This window comes from Musca autumnalis, unplaced genomic scaffold, assembly GCF_047663935.1.
Source record: "Musca autumnalis isolate F117 unplaced genomic scaffold, ASM4766393v1 scaffold_2, whole genome shotgun sequence".
NCBI classification, from domain to species: Eukaryota; Metazoa; Arthropoda; class Insecta; order Diptera; family Muscidae; genus Musca; species Musca autumnalis.
In genome coordinates this window covers 50,543,331-50,569,644 of record NW_027411755.1, presented here as the reverse complement: position 1 = coordinate 50,569,644, position 26,314 = coordinate 50,543,331, and the positions used below count along the sequence as shown (strand labels likewise).

Below are 26,314 nucleotides of genomic sequence, written 5' to 3'. Positions count from 1 at the left end.
TAATTAAATTTTAAAGAGTTAAAAGAAAATTGCTTACATTTTTCTTTAACCCTTTCCCCTATTTCCCCACCTCCATTTCTTTTTATCAACGTTTACCTCTACCCTCATTGTTTGTTCTTTTATAAATCCAATTAAAAGTTGTTTGGCTTTGTGTTTGCCTTTTGAAATTTTGTTTAAACCTTTCCCCTCTTCCCCCATAACCCCTTTGGCTACTAATTTAGCTGTATATTGGAAATTGTATAAAAACGCTTAAACATTTAAAGAAACCAAGAAAAGAAAATGTTTCTTCTATCATCAAACAATTAACAAGGCACTTAACATTGGCTTATTACATGCTTTTGTTATGACTTCATCTGTTTTGGAAATTTACCACATAACAAGGCACTTAAAGTGTAATAAAAATGATGCCACAAAACCCAGGGAGCGAAGGAAGAGTGGGGGTGTATGGAATGATAAAAATAAATCCTTAAAATATTTATACAAGATTATTAGCTCAAAGTAAACATTAAAGGAAAGCAAAACTTTGCAATTCAAATTTCATTCCATCGTTGTACATCTTTTCTTTGTGGCATGCTGAATACTCTACAAAATCCCTAGTTATGTATTATCCTGGCAACTACTTAAGAAGTCCATTTTATGTATTATGTTGTTACAAGAGGAAGACGACGACCCACAAGTTGTTTCTTTTGAAAAAAGCTTATTAAAAAGTTTTACTTATCCCCATATCCATTTCCACAATTTACCTTGCTACCTGTGGCTTAAAGGCAAGATGGTCTTAAATCTTTGCAATGTGATTTAGTTTTTCTCAACCACAAGACCCAACGACCACCCACAAAAAATCACGATTTGTAGCCATAAAGTCGCCATGGATGATGGCATGAGATTACGAGGAGTGTGTGGTTGAGAGTATGGTGTTTTGTGGTCGGGAAAAGTTAGCCATGATTGTGTTGGTATTTGACCTAAATCCACACAATGTTAGCCACTTTGGCTTTATTTACTTTAAATAGTTTCAATATGTAACTTATTTTCTACGAAAAGTTAACAGCAGAAGTGTGAAAATACCCTTCAAAGTCCAACAACATTGCGAATTTAGGTCAATAAAGAATATAAGTTTTATAACCTCTGCAACAAGTAAAGCAAAAACTTGATTAACCTCCTTGAAAAATATTTAAATAGCTTCATTAAGCACTCTTAAGGCATGCACATCCAGTCCAACAGCCAGCCATTTAAACAAAATTCTTCTTCTTTTCTATCCCATCCTTATCTTGAAACTAACTGGCAACTATTCGTGGCCAAATTAGCCCACACTCCTTGCCTCCCCCAAAAATGTTTCAACAAAATTTCCATAGTTTCACGTACTAGACTTGGCTTCCTTTGTGGCCCCCTTGTTTTTTCTGTCCTGCTACCAATTTGAATTTTCTGCCTCAAATGTCACGTTTTTGTTACAGTTTTGTGTCTTTTCTTTCCCTTTGTTCATGGTATGCTGTTTTACGCCCGTTTTCTCTCACTCGATGTGTGTGGTGTTTAGCTTTCATTATGGCCTTTGTTTTTGTTTAGCTTTTTAGCTGTTCTGTGTGTTTTGTGTTTTTTGATTTTCTTGTCTTGGCACGTTTGATGGCTGGCATTTACAAATATTTATTATACAAAAAAAGATAAAGTGATTCGTATGAATAGCACAAAAAAATAAACATTTTGTTTCTGTGCGAAATTACAAGGGGACAAAATTCCATAGCAGAGGACTTTAAGTATTGTAGGTATGCAATTATTTTAATATAAAAAGATCTAATCATTTTTAGAAGTTAATTTAAATATTTAACACTTATAGTACGTTTACATATAACCAGATTTAACATACCCACTGGGTTTCAAATGTCAATTCCAGTGCGTATACGACAAATAAATCCTCATAAAGAATGTTAACCCGATAAAATCTATAATATAAACAGGCTATTAGAGCTTTTTGTCGGATTGACCCTTTTTATGAGATGATTTTCCGTATGTGCAATGGAATTGACAATTTAAATCCAATGGATTTACTAAACCCAGTACAATGCAAACGCACCACCATGATACAATTTAATAAGGTGAACCAGAAACTACAACAACAAGACCATTTTGATTTACGTTTTCATACAATTAATTCACAATTAAATCAGCTGGCCTTATCGCTTCACCTTATATATTGCGTCATGCGTACCAGATGTTTTTAATATAGACAAAAATTAAATCTAAATTGCAATCTCACTTTCAACAAATATGTTTTATATCTGGATATTTTCACTTCTTATAGCATGTTTACATAAATCTTTTTGTCGGATTAACCTATTTTATACGGGAATGGAATTTGACCATTTAAATCCACTAAATTTACTAAATGCGGTGCAATGTAAGCTTAATATCATGGTGCTGGTTCACCTTATTAATTGCATCATGCTTACTATTAGTTGTGTTCCTTTACTTGTCTGAGGTTACCATTTGTAACCTGCAAAGCGTTCTTTAACCACAAACAATTTCTTCGGATAAAAAATGGTAGAACCATGGTGGAATAAGAAGGTGTTACATCAAATCATGTCATACGTCAAATTTGCTCACAATAATGCATTACTGTGAATTGCTTGTTTACATTTTGTATGTGATTTTATTCACAATAACGCATTTTGACAACTGGTATGAAGATCAGCTGTTTTTGGAGTTACACCTTATTATTCCACCATGGGTAGAACTGATTTTTCGACACTTGTTTGACAATTATTTGGTAATGATGAAGAAAAACAAAAAAAAAACAAAAACTAAAGAAAAAAGCAAACGCTGACAAAACAAAATTAAAAACAGTGAAATAAAAGAACATTTAATTTTTATGTTCCTTTTTACATTGTTACCAGATCTACAATTTTTTCGTTCCTTTACTTTTCTGGTAAAACTGGTCATGAGAGAGCAATTTTGACAGTTTTCTCTTTTACCATTTTAACCGTTAAAAAAGCAAAGGAACAAAGTTATTACTAATATGTCCGTATACAAATATAATGGACACAAATTAAACCGAATTTACACTCGCACTTAAAACAACAATATTTTTAATAAATATTGTTGCATCTTATAGTATGTTTACATTAGGACTTTTTGCCAGCATACAAATTTAATATCGACAAAATTTAAACCTAATTTACATTCGCACCTAACAACAAACAAGTTTTATACATGAACATTGTTGCATATTATAGTGTGTTTAAATTAGAGCTTTTTGCCACATTGTAAATGCACTAGTATGACCGTATATAAATTTAATATAGACAAAAATTATACCTAATTTACACTCGATGGTAAAATCAAAAATATTTTAATTAAATATGTACTGTTGCATCTTATGGCATAGATTTAGATGATTTTCCAATTGACCTAAATCTGCAAAACTGTAAATTCCACCCCTAATCATCTAACCCACCACCACCGCCTTACCCTTTGTTTACCAAAAGACCAATTGATTTAAGCATACCCTTCAATTTATGCATAAACACAAATCAAGTGTGATCGATCGGTTCCCGGATAAAATTTTCATTCAGGTGAAATGCATAACAAATTTTTATGCCGGTATAAACAGTAATAAATCTTTGAATTTGTAAATCCATACAATAAAAATTGATATGCTTCTATGGTTTCTAAATCGAATGGCTATTAATGGGCATATTAACAGACAATTAGGGGGTGCATGAATGCAAGCGTGGAAATCTGCACACGCGCTAACAAAAATACATTCTGAACCCCACCGCCTCTCCCAGTTTTACTATGACATAATAGATAGTCAAACAGACCATAAAACTTAACACACAAGCCATTGGTTACACATCATAAATATTGTTTTTTTTTGCGCAGGAATACGCGAGAGCCAGCAATTTTGCTATTTGCATAATAAAAAAAGAGATAAGCAATAGACAAATTGTTAACGAAATGACATTGTTAACACCCTTTAAAAAAATATGCAAATTGTTGTAGGATTTATAAAGGACAAACAATTTAAATGAAACAAAAACAAATTATGTGCATATTTACAGGCGCCGAAAAACAGAAGCCAGTACTTTGCATATCAAATATACAAGGTAAAGGGAAGAAGGGAGGGAGGGAGGCGAGAAAATATTAGTTACAATGGAGGCATTGAAACTCATAAAATATGTATATTCATATTACAACACAAGAATAATAACCAAGCTCCTAAAAGTATGCACTACTTTTCCAACAGAACAAGATTTTAGTGAGAAAACGTACGAAGAAAGCAAAATAATAATCATAAATTTGTTAAATATTCATTAAGCCTTAAGAACGACAAGAGAACACCTGGCTGGCGTTAGTTTTATATGTTGCTCCTTAAAGTATGCCTTAAATTTCGAAAATTACTAAAATTTATGGGTGAACGTGTAACTAAAGTTCTTTCACAAGAAACCATTGCGAGGTTTTGCTTGTGAAATGTTAATGGCCCATAATTTTTTGCCAATGCTATTAATAGCTAAACGACTGGCTGGCTGGCTGGTTGCCTTCAAATGCCACTTTAAGTTTTTGCCGTCTTGCCTTTTACCTGTTTCTCTTGCTCTCCTTTTTGTATATAAAGGTCATTTGCCCCAAAAAGTAAGGACATCTGTGGCCAAATAATACCGACAACATTTTGAGTTAATTTTTATGTGTTGATGGGGGTAACTTTAACAATAAATTACACATATAGTGCAGTGTTGTATACTTTTAGGGGCAACAAAGAAAAAAGTATAAATGGCATTGCGTGTTTTTGGGTTACCTTGGCTGACAAAGTACCATTAAAAAGAGAACAAATTGTAATAAAAATAATAAAAAAAGAAAAGGCAAGAAATACTTATTGGAATTATTGTTAAGTAGTCCACTAAGTGGGTTATGAAACGAATGTCTTGAAAAGGGGGAGAATAAATGAGTAGAGTGGAAAAACAGGGTCACATAAAAGACGATAAGAAATCAAGTTTTCCCCCATGTAGAACTTTTAGCAAGTATAATTGCCAAGAAAAACAAGGTCAAGTTGTTGTTCATTTTTCTTCTTCCTTTGACCCCCTTTCTTCTCCTCGGGTCATCGTAATTATAATAAAATGGTTATTTATGGCAATTTGTAGTTCATTATAGCAATGATTTATTTATTGTGCTTACCTGCATTTCTGGTGCACCACCTTCATCACGTATCAGCAATAGATAACTTTGGCCATCAATGAATACCTCCTTTTTGAAACGTCCACCTTCGGGGGATTCTTCTTGCATATAGGAACCGGTTAAATAACGATGCACCAAAGCCGATTTGCCGGAATTCAATGAACCGACAATGCCAAGGCGTAAATCTGGCACCGAACGTGATATCGTCCATTCTTGACTATTTACAAAGGAATCTGGAATGAAAAGAAGGGAATAGAGAGAGAATTTAATAAAAATTCCAATAACAAATAAGGAGTAATAGTAGAAAATAAAACAAAAAATAAAAAGAATTTGAGAGAAACTGAAAACCTCACATAGTTAAGAGTGTGGCGCCCAACGTGAGGATTTTAAAAAAATACAAGTAAAAAATAAGGGGTAATATTGGAAAATAATAAAAGACCAAATAATTGGAGCGACATTGAAGACCTCAAATAGTATGGAGCGCGGCGCCCAACGTGGGGACTTTTTGTTATTAATTTTGAAGTAATAACAAGAGAAGTGTCTGCAAAGTATGGATTACCATTGTATAGCTTTCATCCGTGAACTAAGTGTGTTATAATAGTTGGCGCCCAACGTGGGCTGATGATAATATACATAATAAAAGCCTCCAAATAGTTTAGTATATAGGAGAGTGGCGCCCAACATGGGGTATATTATAAAAGGAAAATCGCATACAACTTTTTCAATGGGAGTTTTAATTATTTTAAACAAAAAATGTTAAAAAAAGGTCTCCAATATTAGGACCGAAATTTAAAACTTAAAATTTCTAAAAATAAATTAAAAAATTAAATAAATTTGTGACAAAAAATTAGATATTTGTGCTAAACACCAATTGGTAGCAGACCTTATTATGTTTATTTGGAAGCAATCAAACGCAAAATTGTGCCCAAGCAAGACCGCCCTTATTTAAGATGTTGGCGCCCAACTTGGGATAGATTATTAAAAAGCAAGAAATCAAAGTGTGTATTTTATTTACAAAAAATGAAATTATTGACTAAAATGTTCCAAAAATTAGCCTCTAACCTAAAGCAAATTAGTATTATGCTTGAAATATAAATCTCAGAATTTCAATTTCCAAAATTAACCACAGAACCGATATGTGTACTACATACCTTATAGAAAGCTATCAATCATTAAGCCAATCTAAGTTTTCAAAAAAATTAAATATTTTTGCTACCAAAATATGGAAACAAAGCGGATTAAACTTTGTCATTAATGCTACCTTCTTTGGGCTCTTGGCCAAAATACAAACACTAATTTTAATTGAAAACCTATCATTAAACAAATAAACAACAAAAACAAACTAATACCTCAACAGCTTAACCCACATAAAGAAATGTTTAAGTGCCGTATATTTCATTTTGTTAACAATTATCTTTTAAGCCATACAATTAACCATATTGCGTTGTTTAACACAAAACAAACTCTAAAACCACTGGTTGGCTGGCTGGCTGATTCACCATAGAGATTATAAAGTGTTTGGCGTTGTGTGATTTATCGGCGGCTCCATAGTTTGTAGTCAAGTTTGTTTGACATTGAATTTGTATATGAACTGCAAAATAATTATGTTACCAAACTAAAACAGAGAGAGAGAGACGGACTCACTCAACTTGACTTAACTGGTTGTCAAGAGTTCCTTATATGGTAAACACAACCATCTTAACGTATGCTGCTGCTGGCACGCTTATTCACGCCACCACCACCACCGCTATTGACTTTTGTATTCCAAAAGTTGTGGGAGGTTTGTTTTGAAAACCTGCGAGAATTTGTAATGAATGTTCATTCAACCTGCTGTAGGTGTTGAGAGCTATGAGATATGGGAGTGTAAATCAAGATAAATGTAACGATTTATTACAAGACTAAAGATAAACTTAAAAATAAAGATGACATTATTTCCAAAAGAACAAAATGGAATCAATGAACAATTAAATCTTTAAAACGGGCTCGTTCTTGTAAAGCATATTTTGATATATTTACATTGGCGCCCAAGCAAGGACTGGTAGAAGTGTATCAAAATACATCACCTTCACTCACTTAGACACATTTAAGTGAAATTAGATCATATTGTTTGATATTTAGAAAATATGAAACATATTTCAATTATTGGCGCCCAAGCTGGAACCGAGAGTATAACTAAGTTGAGTGTTGTAAAAACATTAGTTGAACAAGATAACTAAACTTCAGGGAAGTAGCATTAAATTAGTGCAAAATTTTCGATTTTAATTTTTTAAGTTGGCGCCCAAGCATGGACTGGGCTTACTCTAACCCATTGCAGAATTATAGACTTTTTACAAATGACAAGGAAATTTATAGCTATCTATTCAAAAATTAAACATTTTCAAATTATTATTTTACTGGCGCCCAATGTGGAACTAAAAAATTCGTCCACATATTTCCATATTTTATCTCATAAAACCCTTATAACAATTGCCAAAAAAGTAGATGCTTTCTTTTCAAAATTTAATTATTTATAATTATTTCAGTGGCGCCCAATGTGAAAACTGTGATTACAGCATCTTTGCAAATTTGTACCCATATCTCCATATTCCAATCTCATAAAAAATCTTATTTTGCACGAAAATTCGCCAAACTGTCATTTAGCTGGTTGTAACTTCTTCCACGTGTTTGTTATTGTTGTTGATTTCTTTCTTGTTTTTGCGACTGGTGGCCGCTGCTGCTGTCACATGTCATGCACTATAAACTGTCAACTATGTCAAAAAGGCATAATGCCAGCATAAGTTACATGTTACGACACTGCCTGATATCAGCAATGTAAAGAAATAAACAAAAAAAAATAAGAAAACAACTAGCCACAGCAACTGAAAGACCGACAGACAGTTAAATGGACGGGCAATCAGACAAATAAAAAGCTTACATATGTTGTTTTGTTGTTGTACCTTGAGATTCATAATATACCATATGCAATAAAAGCACCAGTAGCGGCGCGGCAATAAAAACCGAAATGACACTTGAAATGAAGAGGCAGAAGCAGTAGGAAGAAAACGTAATAAACAAGATATGGGCCCCATATTGGGTGGCCATCAAACAGAGAGATGGTGCCGCCGCCAAGGAACTGACGTAATAGTCATATCCAACAAAAAAGGACATGACGACAAAAGGAAAAAGATAAAAATGAACCAGGAAGAGCCAACCGGAGAATAATGCCAAAAAACAAAATGTTGTAATGTTTGCAAAGACTCTTGAAGGTTGCAGCAATTGGCCCACCTTGACAGCAACAACAACATACCAAATAAGGTTCTAGTGAACAATAAAAAAAACAAAAATCACAACCAAAATTTGTTGTCAAGTCCTGACAAAAGAAAACAAGAAAAAAACGCCATGGCATATGAAATTAGCTATGACAAAAAGCCATTGTATTGTTTTTGGCGCTGCCTTTAAGGCAAATAGCCAAAAACCCGCCAGCCAGTCAGCTAACCCAACAAACCAGCTGGGTTAAGGTTACCATAGACCGGTTATTTGTTAGCTTAACTCACAGACAGGGACAATTTAATAAAAAAACAACAACAAAAGCAAAACTTCAAAAAACAATTAACAACAACATATCCTTTAACTTCCTGTTTCTCGTTTCTGTGATCTGATTAATAGCCAGATATATTACTTAAGAACATTTTTGTTACACTTTTGCGTATGGGATTTTTTTTTTGATTGACAGTTAGTTTTACGTGTCCATCACCATAGCAAGTTGTCATGTCAAAGATGGAAATGAACTACTTTGCGTTTACTTCACTCCACTCCAAGACAATGGGAATAGAATTTTTAATGAGTTTTTAAACACATCGAGGACATGTAGAAGAAACCTTTATGCCATGTGTTAAAAATTCTGTGAGACTGAGTAAATGCTTGAACACTTTTCACGACTTTTTTATTTATTTTAAGTTTGTTTTACTTTATGTTTTTTTTCCTTGTTGTATGAAAGAACAAAGGAAACGAAGAATCAATAGCAGGATCTACATGCAAAGAAATCAAAAGTAAAGCTTGTGAATCTTCTTCTTTAAGCAGGCAGGCAGTCAGACAGATAGGCAATGTGTTAATTTTATATTTGACAGCCTGGCAGACATGTGTTTTAAAAATCACTAAGCAAAAAAAAAAAAAAAAAAACTAAGTGAGACCTTGACATGACTGGGATTAAAAAATTCGCTACTGATCGTTCACACATGTTTACCATCCATTGGAAAATATGAGAGAGGGGAAAAATAAATGCTAGCTGGAAGCACTAAAACAGATAAATGCGCTTGGCACCATTGGAATTTATAGATGCTTTTATCTCTTTTAGAAGATTATGGACGATATTTGCAGTGTAGAGTTGTTATTAAAGAAAGCACTTATAATAAAATACAGCCATAAAAACACTTCTTTTTGATGTAAATGTAACTGTTAAATCCACTCCATTTTCGCCTACCTTTGATTGCTTTTTTTTCACAAAATATCTTCCTTTCCCTTTCTTACGAATTGATTTATTTTATCATTTACACAGTAAGAGTCTCGCAATAAAAGCCTGTAATATAAACGTAGCTTTAAGTGTCAACCACTTGATGTAAACGCAACCTCTCAAAATACCGTTGTTTACTTTTCCTTTCAAACTTGCTCTCCTTCTGTCCCTATAATGTGAATTCATTAGATTGCCTCTTCCTATTCATGTTTTATTTGTAAATAAATGTAAATAATTATTTGTAACCCAGTTGTTCAATAAATAGCAATTGTCTATTTTGACATAGGCATGTAACTAGTTACTCATTGATCCTAGTTACTGTACACCCAAAAATGGCACACAAAATAGCCCATAGCCCGCTTTTGTCACTGGAAATGGGCTTCCTTGGCTATCATGTCAATTCACTAGTTACAGGTAATGCGGCGTGTAATATATTGACTATTTTATAGACTACCGATGGATAGTGTAATAGACAATGTTTCTCTCTTAAAATCTCTTTTCAACATTATTTCTTTTTTTTCAACAAAATAGAAAAAAAGGTCTGTCATTTTGTTTGTTTATTCATAATTAAAAAATTTTTTGATGCGTTTGTTGTGAAAAATTTAAGATGCAAAACAGAACGTGTTACCAGCTAAATCATAAGAAGGATGAATAATTTTAGAAGAATATTTATAATATATATTTCATTTCATTTCATTAATATTCTATACATTTTATTTCAGGAACATTTGAATGATCTGAAGGACCCACGAGAAAAACATTCCAAGGACCAAATAAACATAAGTCGCTGTATCAAGTAGTCATACACTAGTTCCAGTATCAAGGATCAAGATCTATATGTATACAAGATTATATTATCCTTTGTAAAATAGTTGCACTCCATGTATTAAAAAGAAATGTGGCTAATGCATATATGCATTAACCGATTTATCTGACTTCATGTTACTAGTAGTTTTGGCTATCATTTCTGACTACCGAATTGACTGGTTACCCGTAATGCACTGAGGAGACAATTGCCTTTCACACGACTATCGAATTGGGTGGTTACTGGTAATGCAGTGAGGGGACAATTGCCTTTCACATGACTATCGAATTGGGTGGTTACTGGTAATGCGGTGAGGGGACAATAGACCCCTTCCTATGACATCCCCATGTTAAATTCACCCGTCTATAACATTGCGAGTAGATTGGGTGGTAACTAGGGGTGTTTACCAGTAGCCAGCAAAATTGCTAGCTATTCCCTAGTTACCCGAACAACTGGGAAATAACAGAAAGCTTTTTCTTAAGTGCAAATGTGACAATTAAACTACTTGTTTTATTAAAACAACTTTAATATAAATGTTTCTCCAAAAACCTCATCACTTTTTAGCACATTTTCTCCAATTGCCTCTCATAAATAAAATGATTCCACAAATAACGGAAATTCTGTTACAATTAATAGTCTTTTCACCATCATGGCACAATAATACAGGTACAACGGCAAAAACAGCTGATTATCACATTAGTTGTCAAAATGCATTATTGTGAATAAAATTACATACAAAAGGTAAACAACTAATTCACAGTAATGCATTATTGTGAACAATTTTTGACGTTTGGTTTGGTAAATGGCCCGATTATTGTTATCGATGTAACACCTTCTTATTCCTCCATGTTCTCAACCTCTGGCTCTCTGTCAAATTCTTTTCTCTCTCATTAACCCCTTTGCTTCCGTATACATAATTTAAATTAAAGAAAATATCTAACCAATTTATCTGTCTTAAGCAATTTCACACTCTGCCATAACATTTAACATGTCATACGGCATACTATTTATCTCGCTCTTGACATTTCACATGTCAAATTAAGACAAATTTGTTGTGGTCTTTAGTTGAAAGAAAGAAATTACGCTTTTATGTAAATACCCCCCATACTCTGAATGAGTACATGAATGAGCGGCATTACCTATTGTGACCAATTGTTTTGCTGTTGTTGTTGTTTTTGTGTTGTTAAGCTGTCATTAATCATTACATCAAATTGCTTAAAATTCTGCCTTGAATTTAATCCACAAACAGAATAACAACAACAAAAAAGTAGACAAAAATTGTAACACATTTGACATTTGTCTACTAATTAATCACAAGAAATGTAATAAACAACAACAACAATGACAAAATGCTGTGAGAACCTATAATTAGCCTTAAGTATTCGGGATTATGGAGAGTAAAGTAAAAGAAAAAGCATAACGGGGCTAATGTCACTGAAAGGTAATACGAATGTGGTACAAGGTCAAAACTTTAAGAAAGTCCCGAGAAAGTTCGTGGGGATATACATATAAAACTTTTGGGGTAATAGCATGGACTTATTTTTATTAAAATATAAAAATTCTTCTAATTTATGGCAACTTGTCAAGTTATTGCACTCCTCTCCTTGGATGGCAAGTGTTTTCTCAGAGATGTTCGTGTCTCGTTGAAGTACATTGGCGTGTAAACAAATCCCACGAAATCCTACGAATTGTTTAGACGCATAGCGCATTTACACATAGACATTATTTTGTTATGTTATTATTTATTTGATATCCATGAATATTTAAAGGCAAGACAATAATGCCTATAAATGTATCCATAAAGTGTTTATTGGGCACCTGTAAACCTTTGAGGATAATAGAATCAGTTTATTTTTCTTTAAATGTAAAAGTCATTTACATTATGGCAACTTGTCAAGTTATTGCGCGCCATTCCTTGAAGGGTAATTTTTTTCTCAGAGATTTCCTCGTATCGTTGATAGACCGTGTTTAGACATTCAAACTGGAAAGAAAAATTTTCTTCTCAATTTCTTTTAAAATTTCCTTGTTGTTTAGACACGAAAATCATGTTTGTGTCAATTTTATAATTTTTCTTATTCTTCTTCATACTCATTTTCTCATTGCGCCGTTCAAAAACAAAGCCAGGGAAAAATTGTAATGAAAAGTAAAAATGGACGTGTGTGATAAACAATTAATTATTAAAGGAACCCTTGAATTGCATTTTAATTTTGATATTTCCACTTATTTCGAATTGTTTTTGCTTAAAAAAATAGTTTTTTGTTAATTTTCTCGTTTAGAGTTAAGCTTGATGATCTGAAATTATTTGCAAGTGAAAAAGGAAAGCCAAGGACTCGAACCCACATAGTCACCAAATTACGTTACCTGGTTTCATTGGTGGTAAAGCAAATCTTCGGACGTATCGACTATGCAATGGCTTCTCTTTTTACTCCAAATGATTTTTTTCAATTGTCTCCGCTGTTGTGTGTTTCTCGACAGAGAAAATAAAATGAAAGAAAATGCAAAAACAAATCTGCAGCCAACTTCAGGTTGTATACGAAGAAAAACGAAACAAAACAGAATTTGCCAGTACAGAGGTGTGTGTACCCCCTCTTATTCCTCTCTACTCCCTCGCCCATAAACTCAATTTTCTTTCCCATCAACTTTCCCTGTATAAACAGGGACATATGACAGTTATTGAAGTACATTGCCGTGTAAACAAATACCTCGAAATTTTACATATTGTTTAGACTACAGCGCATTTACACATGGACATTATTTTGTTATCTATTATTGGTGGTGCAATTGTTTAGTATTTTGCATTAGTCTTATTTGCCTTTTGAAAACAGCGACAATGACTGTTAAGAACAAGACATCGTGTGAATTGTTTACATGACAAGGTATATCGATGGACATGGTTGATGTATGTAAATAAACCGACCATAACTTTTCTCCTTATTTAAGTCTATTATTTTCTGTTAGGGACGTTCAACGACATTGGACTAATATTACGTTTTTTCTTAACATGAGAAAATACGGGTATTTGGTCATGTTGTCGCCAACCTTAAGCTCTCGCCTAGCACACAAAATAAACATTATTAGGTGCCTGCCTCTACCACTCTATTTACATTGACGTTTGATCTTTTTATAGTCAAAGGGAAATTAGTTGTCTACATTTTCACGTGACTTGTGTGTGTTGTTGGTTGGCTACTTGACCCTTTTCAAAAGGGTGAGTGATTTCGTTTATTTTCCCGCCAATAAGACAAGACAACAACTAATGATTACACATGTTTTCGTTTTCTATTAGAAAAGAAGTATAACTAGTTCCAGTTTTGTTTTTTTTTGAAGGGAAATGTCCAACTTTTTTTCGTTTTGTTTACATACACAACAAATGTGACAAAGTTTAACCAACATAAGGCTTTGTCTTACATTCAAGGGCATTTGGGAAAAAACGACGACAAGAAGTAATGTAAAAGGGTTCATAAAAACCATGCCGACAACTTGCACTTAATTAATTTTCTTTAGGCAACCATCAATACCATCAGCAGCACCACCACATCCACCATGGAAATGGGGAAAAGCCGGAAGAAAAAAAAAAATAATGTAATAAAATAAAAAGAAGTATCAAGGGAAAAAGTGTTATAATGAATGTCTTAGGCCAAGATAAGTCCCATCAAATTAAACAAACATTGTTTGCATACATAATGAATAGGCGTAACGGCCTTTTCTTTGTATCTTACAAAGGTCGTTTGGGGGTTTTACTTTGTAACCGTGAAAATAAGATCATTATCGATCAGCCTTAAATTGATAACGTTTAAAAGGGGTTCGTCTGTCCGTCCACGAAGGGAGATCAATTAAGAGAAATGGTTTTGGTGTGACACATATGTCAATTTCTTGGAATGGTTGATGAACTTTGAACCAAGCAATTTAACACGGTTGCTTTAAGGAATTTTTTAATAGGAAAGTTTAAGATTTTTAAATGGGAAAAAAAGATTTATTTTTATTCGAATTATTTGCTAAGAAAATTAATGATGTTTTTAGCGTTTAAGGCAGATGCTGTAGGAAATGTTTTATTTGGTATATTAAATGATTTTTTTTTGTTAATAAGCTACCCGAGAGCCAAATAAAATCGTGATTTTAAGAGCTATTTTCTGTCGAACAAACCCATGAGTGATAACGCGTTTAAACTATACACTTATACGATGATTAAGAGCCTTATCTCAATTTATTTAACATATATAGTATGAAAATGACAAATTAAATCGACTGGATTTGCTAAATTAAGCATAGTCTAAAAGGGGTATTATATTGTAATGTTATATAATGTAATTTAAAAATCAATTCCATTGCAAATATGTCAAATAAATCCCTATAAAGATTAGGTTGATAAAAAGCTGTTATGCTTGGTTTACATTTACGAAATCCACTCGATTTCAACTGTCAATTCCATTGCTTAAACATCAAATGAAATCCAATGGATTTCGGATGAGTTTTAATTTGACGTATACGCAAAGGAATTGACAGTTGAAATCGAGTGGAGTTCGTAAATATAAACCAAGCATTATGTAAACATGTTATAAATAAATAACTTTTTTTTGATAATTTTAGGGTCTTATAAGCAATAACTAAGATTTTTTAAAGAATATAGAGGTTTTCGATTTCTAGAATATAAAGTATTTAAAAATATTTTTTTTAAGTTCAAAACTCCTTCCCATGAATCCTCTTCTTCTCCCTTTGCATACATGCTAAACTTACTTTACTCTTCTTTCCTTTTCTCCTTTTCTCTATTTATTACCTTTTAATTGAATTTTAAATGGGGAAAATATCAAAGAAACAAAAAACCAGTTCCCTGGAAAACCTGTTGTCATTCAAGAAAATTCATGCATATCATTTCTTTACAACAAAACAAAAGGCAAATGTCCTTTGTTATATCACCCAAACATACAACAATATATTAAAGGATATGAAAAAAAGAAATAAAGCCCAACCTTCTCAAAATAAAACTCCCCTTTTTTTCATTCCAACCTCCCATCAAGTAGGAAACATAAAAAAACGCAATTTTATTCCTTCATTTCATGTGGACAACACGATAATACAGTAATTTTCACGTGTCCATTTAATGACGGCGACGACGAACATTTCGTTATGGTGTTCTTCATTCATATAAACAAATTTGTTTTAGATGACCAACGACGAACCAACAACCAACCCCTCGTAGAAAGAAATCCTTGTTAGAAAACACCGAAGGAGTGAGTAAGTTTGTTGTTGTTGCTTTTCTTGAATCAACATGAAATTGATATCGCTTTTTATTAGCAATATCATTCCATGTTTTTTTTTCTTCTACAAACTAGCCCCTTTATAGTGTTCTTTAATATTATTTTAAGGATAAAACGAGTTTCTTTTTATGCTTCCTTTATTTATAATTTTTTTGTTATTTTATTTGAGAGTGTGTTAGTGTTATTGCTCTATTATATCGTAATTTGTTATGGTTTACTGTTATAATCGGCATAGAAACGAAGTTCTAAAGTTGAACAACTTGAGGGCAACATTCATGGTTTGTCAGTGTCTCAACTTAATAGGAAAATTAGTCTCTTTAAGAAAATAATATTAAAATGATTAATTTTAATGATATTTTAAAAAGAAAGTGTAATTTCGCTGCTACATTGTTAAGTTAGTCCCGGTCTACACTATAGCTATGTTCCAGAACTAAAAAGTTTTTAAAATTTTTACCACTTTTACACATTTTGCGTTCCCGTACACAAAAGTTATATGAAAATCGTTTACGACTTTTACAACTTTTACGACTTTTAATACTTTATAAAGTATGGGAACAGGCCATATAAAGATTTCAATGAAATAATTTAATGAAATTAGAAGTTCTTAGATCGAGTTCCATACTAAAGTAATTTTATGAAATTGCTGCAGTGGGGAACTCGATCTAAAAACGTCTTATTTCATTAAATTATTTAATTGAAATCGCTTTAGTGTGGACCGGGACTTAAGAGGCAAAAAGCTCTAATGTAAATGTGCTATAACATTACGTTAACAACCCCAATTAAAATATAATCCGTGTAATGGCTATATTACAACATATGTTTTCCACATGTATCATTTGACGTATATGCAAAGGAATTGACAGTTGAAATCGAGTGGATTTCGTAAATATAAACCAAGCATAAGCAATGGAATTGACCATAGTTTATACAGTTGGACCATGGCGCGAATAAGAAGGTGTAACATCGATAACAATAATCGGACCATTTACCACACCAAACGTCAAAATAACACATTACTGTGAATTGCTTGTACCTATTCACAATAATGCATTTTGACAACTAATGTAATAATCAGCTGTTTTTACCGCTGTACCTGTGTTATTGTGCCATGGGTCTGTATATTAGTATACCCAAAGTGACTACATACATGTGAAAAAGCATATGGTGTAATATAGCCTCAAGCAGTCATCAAAAGGTGGGAGAAATAGCACAGAGGTAAACAATAAAACAATCAAAGAACCAATTCTTTAATAAAGTTTACACTAAGGCTCATTATGACAATAACTGGCCTGTCTGTCAACCAAATCAAGATAGATTCATATAAAAGAGACAGAGAGAGAGAGAAAGCAACGTTGTAGTTAAATGTATCCACTCGATTTCAACTGTCAATTCCAAGGCCTATAGAAGGTCGGCCATTCAGCGTTCCGTTAACAACCTTTGACAACAAGCATAATAGATTTTATATTATTGTGATTTGAGTTTCTTTGTATTTTAAATCACAACAAATTTTTTGACAACAAACATAACAATCATGTGGGCCAACTCATGGCACAATAATACAGGTACAGCGGCAAAAACAGCTGGTTATCACACTAATTGTCAAAATTCGTTATTGTGAATAAAAACACATACAAAATTTAAACAAGCAATTCACAATGATACATTATTGTGACCAAATTTGACGTTTGGTATGATTTTATGTAACACCTTCTAATCCCACCATGGTCCAACTGTATAAACTGTGGTCAATTCCATTGCTTATGCTTGATTTACATTTACGAAATCCACTCGATTTCAACTGTCAATTGCTTTGCATATACGTCAAATGAAAACTCATTCGAAATCCATTGGATTTAATTTGACGTTTAAGGAATAGAATTGACAGTTGAAATCGAGTGGATTTCAACTGTCAAATCCATAGGTTAAACGTCAAAGGAAATCCAGATGAGATTTCATTTGACGTTTGAGCTATGGAATTGACAGTTGAAATCGATTGGATTTCGTAAATGTAAACTTAGCATAAGCATAAAACGTCAAATGAAATCTAATGGATTTCAGATAAGATTTCATTTGACGTATACACTAAGAAATTTACAGTTGAAATCTACTCGATCTCGTAAATGTAAATATACTATAAATCAGCTGTTTATTTATTAAGAGTTGCTTAAAAATCGTGCTATGGTCACATTGGAATATATTACATTATAATAAAATATATTGAAACTTTTATGTTATTTGACATATGTTTACATTTTGATAATTACTATACATTTACATTAGCCTTCATTGTCTTATAATAATGTATATATATGCTCTGTTCCAGAACCTGCAAGAAGCTACTATTTTTTACTACGATAACATTTTTCCTTTAGTTTTCGAAAAAAATAGTAAAAATTAGTAGATTCTTGCAGTACTGGAACAAACCAATAATAATTTGGCTCTTGTTTATAGGCATTTAATGTGAAATAAATCGAGATAGGGCTCTTTATTGAGGTAATAATGATAAATAATTGTTAAAAAGGGATATAAAGAAACTGAGGTAAAGCAATATTAATAGCTGATTAAATGTCACCAGAACTAAATCATTTAAATTAATGAGATTTATCAGAATCTGGATTTTGTTATTCATACTAATCATCAATGACAGACGATTTAAATATGCACCAAAATGCCTTTCCCTATTAGATCGGAAACTTTTCAGCACATATACTAAAGACCAAAGTTCCTCCTTCCTTTCTATATCACAAAAAAAAACAGCTGCCATTTGAAACCATAAAACTTAAAGCCATCAAATTGAATTTAAAACCAAACCAAAATCCAAGTAGCAGATGTCCTCAACTGAAAAGTCACGAAGTTGGGATGACAATCACATACTTCACATCTTCACCTGCAGTTTCTTGTTAGTTTTGCGGTGTGACAGCGAAACCATAACGAAAAAGGTAATTTCAGATAACAGTTAGCATTAAAATTTTGTACAGAAGCCTGCCTAAATCTTCATCAAAAAGTGTGCATAAAATTTATGAGAAAAAGGAGGAATAAAAACTATTTGATTAGTTTATATGAAGTCTCTCACACGATGGAACAGGAAACAACATCAACTGGGACAAAGTTAGCTCAATGTGATTTTAATGATGACTCTCCTTAAAGAAACCTTAAATCTTCCTTTATGACATCGTAAGTGTATGTTTAAGCATGCAATTTTATGATGGCCATAAAATTAAACCAGAAGCAATGTGCCCACCACGACACACGCACTCGAGTTGTGGCAGTTTAAGTTGTGGTTAACAGGTAAACCTCAAATGTCAAGTTTGTTTTATGTTCTAAGCAGATGCATTGCTTCCTTGACAAAAGGATAACATTTTTTGATGAATGATTAAGACGGTGATGTTTAACAAGGTGTTGAGTGATGATGGTTTGCAGGATATTATTATGTAGAAAAGTAGGACAGGGAGAGGGATAGAGAGTGTGTGCAAGAGGGAAATTTAATAGAGATTAAAAGCGACCATAAAGATTAACTCTTTTTATGATCCAAATGAGTGATTTAAAATGGTCATAAAGATGGAGTAATGCAAGGTGCACACCGAACAAGAGAGAGTGAGGGATTTATATCTCATAAGATTTATTGCTTTAGAGTGCAAAATTAAGTAGTCTATACCGTAGTGGGAGTTTGACAATTTTATTACTGTCATAGGTTGTAAATAACCCAGATTTAGTGGTGAGATTAAAGAAGCCACAGCTGCGTTAGGTTTATGACCGCCGAATGGATGCTTAGTTAAATGATATATTAATTATGATGGACTCTTCGGTATTTTGAGGTAGTGAACTCAGTGAACATAATTCATTGCAAGGTGCAAGACATGAATTAATAACTCTCTTCAAATTTATGAATTTATAACTAAGCATCGGTTTAGGAAATGACAGTTTTATAACTCTCATATAGCTCGTTTGCAACTCTGATTTATTGTTGAGATTAAAGAAGCGACAGCTGAGGTATAGATAGCAGTTTATGTCAAAAGATATATCTGGTCAATCGATGTTTTAATTATGATTTTATAGGCCAGATGTTTGGAATAAGTTGTGGGGTACATAAAAAAGGATAAAAATTGGACAAGGTTTAGTCAAGTGACTTTTAAAGAGGACGTAAAACTATTGAGAGGCGTAAATAAAACATGACGACAGAAATCTGCAAGATGTATTAGAATGCCTTCAAATATTACGTTTACGTTTACGAAATCCACTCGCCTAAATCTGTGATTTCAACTGTCAAGTTCATTGCTAATACGTCAAATGAAATCCAATGGATTTCAGATAAGTTATGATTCGACGTTTGCGCAATGGAATTGACAATTGAAATCCACTCGATTTCGTAAATGTAAACGTACTATAACTGAAAGGAATTGACAGAATGACATTTTTGATAGAAGATTTATAAAAGGGTATCAGAATTCGAAGAAGTTTGATCCAGACATATTATATAACACATTAACTATCTAACCTCGAATAATAACAACTTTATTCCAACAAATTAAGAATTTTTTAAACAACATTAGTTCATCACACCACATTTTACACAAGTTCATGGGCAAATGTCATTCTTCTCATCATCATCATTTGGCCAATATTTCCGGAAATGTCAATTGTTAATTTTTTTCATTTTTTGTTGTTAGCTAATTATGTCCATATTAGAAACAAACAACTAGAAACATGACATATGGTCGTCGCTATGTTTCATTCATTTCTATGAAATAAATTTTCCATTTGTCAATAATGCGAGTGATGAGTTAATAAATGTCAGCAGTGTGAAGAGAGTGAAAAAGGTTACATACTAGTTTTTTTTTCATCAAAATAAAGTGCGTGAATAGCAATGAACTTTTTGTGTGCGTGTGAGTGCGTGGGAAGAATAATTATATGATTAATTAACTTAATATGGGACGGAAGGAGGGTAAAGGGGGAATGTTGTAATTAGAAATTGCTACAAGATTGGGTAATAGAGAGAGAGAAAAAATAAAGCGAATTTTTGTTGTGTTAGCTAAAATCTAATTAACGCAGACAACTAAACAGTGTTTTAGACAAATATTTCATTTATTTGACAGATGTTTAATGAAAAACCCAGTTTGATGTAAATGCATTTTAAACCAATTGTTATTAACGGAGAAAAGTAGGTAATAGTACGTTTAGAATCATAAAACCACTTGATTTCAAATGTCAAATCCATAGCGATTACGACAAATAAATCCTCCTTATAAATAAAGTGCATTACATTTGACATATGGAATTAACATTTGAAATCTAGTGGATTTCGTAAATCTAGACGTACCATAACGTACATATACACAAAGAAAATAACTCTCTATATGGGCTATCAATCGAATACCATGTTTATATTAGAGCTTTTGGCAAATATAATGTATATTACTAAATATACCATAAGGTGTAAATGTGCTATAACATGTTTCATTGTACGCATGGTGTAATAGGAAGGTGTTACATCAAATCATACCAAACGTCAAAATTGTTCACAATAACGCATTACAGTGAATTGCTTGTTTACCTTCTGCATGTGATTTTATTCACAATAATGCATTTTGACAACTAGTGTGATAATCAGCTGTTTTTCCCCTTGTACCTTTATTATTGTGCCATGATTGTACGATAGTTGTATTATCAACAATTGGTTTGTTCCAGTACTGCACATTTCTACACATTTTTACTATTTTTTCGATAACATAAAGGAAAAATCGGTTATCGGAGTAAAAATGTGTAGAAATGTGTAGTACTGGAACAGACCAAATTTTGCATAGGCAGACATCGCTACAATAGAAAAATGGTTCCCTCTTTGATGGAAAACCACTACGGAATGATAACAGGGCAGCAAAAAAAGAAATGTAAACTATTTTAGAGTTAAATAATGGCAAAAATACCAATTAAAATAAATAACAAAAACATAGATAGAGGAAATATAAACAATGCAACGATGCTTTATTTTGGGACTGTCGTAATATCAACAACGTACATCGGTAGACATCGTTACAATAGAGAAAAGTTTCGCTCTTTGATGGAAAACCACTATGGAATGATAACAGGGAAGGAAGAAAAGGAATGTGAAATATTTTAGAGTGAAATAACATTAAAAATACCAAATAAAATAAATAATGATTGATCATAACAAAGGTACGATTGAATGACACGACACGACGTACATCGGTAAACATTATAGTGGAGAAAAGAAAATAACTCCTCTCCCAATGCAAAACAAGTCTATGTTGATAAGAAAACATACATAAGAGAACAAATAAATAATCAAGAAATACAATTAAGAGTGCGTTTACAATGGAGCGCATATTATAATGATAATTATAACAAATACAACGAAATAGAATGTTTTACCAGCCAACTTTCAATAAAAATAGTCCTGTTATTGTAGTTTCTGATTCACATTATTAATTGTATCATGCTTAAATATTAGCGTGAAGAGATTTAGAATGATGATTTAGGACTCACTCTCCCTCTCTCTCCCTTTTGGGTTTATTTGTTATTTCACATGCAAAACCTCTCGTGCTTGGAGGAAATTTCACAAAAATTAAGAAATGTTCAACAATTTGCATTGTAAAGATAGCCTTCTGTCGAATATCAGAACAAAAAAAGTGAATTTTATTTATTTATGTATTCCTGTTTTTGTATTTTTTTTGGCAAACAAATTCACCAAGAACCCCTTATCTCAGATGAAGAACAGAGCACCACATCTATCTAAAGTACAAATCTGTGCTCTAAGCAAGTAACGATTTATTCATTATTTATTTCTTTGGTTAAGGAACAACAGCTGCAAAAATTTCTTTTATTCTTTGTTGAATTTGTTTGTATTTTTGTTGGTAGTGAGATTTTGCGCGCCTTTTTCTCCGCAACAGATTAAAATGGATCTTTTATGTAGGCCAGAAGGTAGATTTAAGAAAAAAAAGCAACAAAGCTACGACCAAGTGAATGTAGTAGAGAAGGAGGCTAGAATTTGCAAGCAAGTGAAGGTAGGTTGTAAGGCAAAAAGGTTTAGGATCACCACCAAAAGAAGGTTTTAGAATAGATGGTAGATTTAAGAATCAATACCAGTAAAGTGAATGGAAACTAAAAAAAGTAGACAAAAACAAGTTACAAGTTGTTGGATAATAATGAATAGGAAATCTTTCTTACAACAAAAAAGGTTTTGTTTTACTAAAGAAATTGTTGGGCGTTTCAATTGTTTGTGAGACTTGGAAGAGTGTGCGTTTGTTTCGAGTAGAAATTGTAATAACAATTAATGTAGAAAATTGATGTTAATCAATGATAATGAAGCATTTAATAGCTAGGGCTACACCTTTAAAATTGATTTTTTATGAAGCGTGGCAATATTCTTCATTTTTTGTTTATTAATGGAAGGAATTTGGAAATTTTAAATTAAAAATATTAGTTTTTAAGTGAAAAATAAAAAGGAGGGGGAATTCAATTGTCTTGAATTAAAAAATATATGAATCGGGCTTTAATAGGGGATTTTTGAGGAGATTTTTTTTTAGAAATGCCAGTTGGCTAAAATCCGATATAATTGTTGACTCTTTATGAGCGTTTATTAGAATTAAATAGGGTAATAAAAAATGATTTCTACTAAGAAGCATTATTTGCCAATAATTCTATTGTTTTAGGAACAAGTTCGAAGCAAATTGAAATTATTTTCAAAAAAAAAATTGTTTTCATAAATCATTTATATTTCATGATGAACTAAAAGGTTTGTGTTTTATTTATGTACTGGTTTGGAATTAAAATTGATCACACGTTCTTTCTATTTTAAAATTAAACAACAAAAAAACCTAGCAATTCACAGTCGATCGTTTGTCTGACAACAAATTCCCTTGTATAATCATGACTAATGATGACTTCACTTCACAAACGGTTCGTTTACGCCTCACTCCCATCCACCATCCGTGATAGATATGTGGTACGTATGTACCTCTAAGACATCATAGCTAAAAACAAAAATCAATGATGCAGATAACAACAAAAATTATGTTCAATATTCAATATTGGAGTAGAAAAGTATAGAATGCTAATTGCCAAGTGAGTTGGAGGAATTTGAATGAGTATTTGCTGGGACTTTCCGTAGCAACAAAAGAGGACAGGGGTTTGGGGTAGACTAATCAGTAAGCAGTGATTGTAGCTGCTAGAGGTATAATTTCTTTTTCGAAAAAGACATGTTAAGAATTTGCAATGTTTGAAAAATATTTGAAAAAAAAAAATCTTGACAAAAATTTTTGTAAGATGAGGGCTGAAAAGTCATTGAGCTTAGGAAGAAATCAAAGTGGTTTTGGAAGAAATGAAGAAGAATAAGTCTAAAAAATCGAATATAATTTTGAAAATTAACTAGCAATTAAAAAAAATTAAAACTATAAATATTAAAAAAAAAACAATTAATAAAATAAAAAAATATACAAGACATGCTCTGCAAAAACCCACAAAAATAAAAAGAAGAGAATTTAGAAATTGCAAAAAATCTTTATTTGAGACGGAAACACGAAAATAAAATCCTAGTCCAAATTTTGAATTTTTTAAAAATTGGTGTTTGAGTGGAATGTTGAAATAATTTAAAAAATTAAAAGGCAAGAAATTTTAAAAAAGAAATGGACGAGTTGTGACATTTTTTGCAAATTCCGAGGCCAAATTTTGAATTTCTAAAAAATTCGTCTTGAAGACGCAAAATCATGGGCTTAATAAAGAAACCACAAGATATTTTTTTATAAAAGTCTGAACAATCATTCAAAACTCAATGCCAGCAGTTACCCTATTGCAACACTTTCTGACCATATGTCATTTTACCACATGCAACCACATTTTTAGTTGCCATTAAATTTAGAAAATGAACTTTTAATTACAGTGAGAAATAATTTATTGGGAAAATTTGTAATGAAAAATGTTTTCAATAGAATTAAATATTTATTGCAATTTTGAGTCGATTAATCATAAAAATTATAATTAGTGTGAAAACATTAATGACATAAAATTTTGCTATTTTCACATAAAATATTAAAATTTTAATATTTGATGCAATTTTGAGCTAATTTATCATAAAAATTATAATTAGTGTGAAAACATTAATGAGAAAAATTTGGTAATTTTCACACAAAAACTCGTTCATGGTTATTAAATTTTTGGACAATTTTTCTTTATGTTTTTCACTTTTTAATTTGGTGTGGAATTTTTGGAAAATTTGTTATGGTCAGCGTCATGTCCACAATTGTAACAAAATAGCTTCTAATTAAGGGTGTGTATGTGAGGAAGTACATGAACTTGGACACATGTGGTAATGGTGGTGGACAGAAGAGAGAAAAATTGCTTAGTTCTGTAGGGGGACAATGTGGCGAATTTCCAGAATTAAAAATTTTTTTACAAGTTTTAGTACCTTTACACCTAATGCGTTTGCCACTTCACCACTTTTTGCAACTTTTGCCATTTAATAAAGTACGGGAACAGACCATTAATGTCCTATAGCGTGCAAATATGCTAGAAGGTGTAAATGTACTATAAGTTGTTACAGCACCGATGTTTCAATTGGTGAGAGTCGTAAGAAACGATTTGGTTTATCAACAACGTGCATCGGTAGACATCGTTACCGTAGAGAAAAACTTCGCTCTTTGATGGAAAATCACTATGGAATGATAACAGGGAAGGAAGAAATTAAATTGTATGTTATTGTAGAGTGAAAAATAATAAAATCACAGATGTAGGAGGAAATATAAACAAAATGGAATACTACCATTAACATATAATAAAGTACGGGAGCATTAAATTAATATACTATAGCGTGCAAATATACTGGAAGGTGTAAATGTACTATAAGTTGTTAGAGCAACGATGTCTTAATATGTGAGAGTCGTAGGAAACGACTTGGTATATCAACAACAACTTGCAGCGGTAGACATCGTTACAGTAGAGAAGAAGTTTGCTTCTTGATTGAAAATCACTATGGAATGATAACACGGCAGCACAAAAAATGAGATACAAAATTTTTTTTAGTGAAAAAACGGTAAAAATACAAATTAAAATAAATTATGACATCATAATTAGTGGATTAAATATATACAAAATGGAATGCATGTACATATGTACACAATATATTAATTTAAGTTTACAGTGACTGATCATAAGAAACATACCGTTGGGTGACACGACACGACGAACATCAGTTGACATTGTAGTGGAGTAATGTACGGGAATAGACCAAATATATTTATAGACGACCAAAGGGCGGTTTACAAACGACTAATGGGCGCTTTTATAGACAGCCAAAAGGCCGTATTTATAAACGACTAAAGGACTTTATAACGGCCAAATGGGCCGGTTTTATACAAATTTAAAGACGACCAAAACGGTGTTTTTTGTAAACGGTCAAAAGTGGCATTTTATATTGATTCTATGGATTCTATATAGATGATGTGATATATTTTTTTCGAAAATTTGAATCTCCCTCCCCTCACCTTTTATTTTATTTATTATTTAGAAAATCCAGGGTATTTCAAATATTATCTAAATTTAACTTTTATTGCCCACCTGTTCAGGAAAACGGCAAAAAGGTATACATAGGGTGGTGGGAAA

General features: G+C 32.2%; 1 protein-coding gene across 4 annotated transcripts in view; it reads right to left on the bottom strand.

Annotated features, from left to right (window-relative positions):
* LOC141393988 (centaurin-gamma-1A-like) overlaps nucleotides 1-26,314 on the bottom strand; it is a 92,785-nt gene that overhangs the window by 16,995 nt on the left and 49,476 nt on the right. For all 4 annotated transcript variants that reach the window (XM_073967678.1, XM_073967677.1, XM_073967680.1 and 1 more), the window contains one exon: nucleotides 5,158-5,390. In XM_073967678.1, coding sequence (XP_073823779.1) covers nucleotides 5,158-5,390 — 233 coding nt within the window. The remainder of the gene's footprint in view (nucleotides 1-5,157; nucleotides 5,391-26,314) is intronic.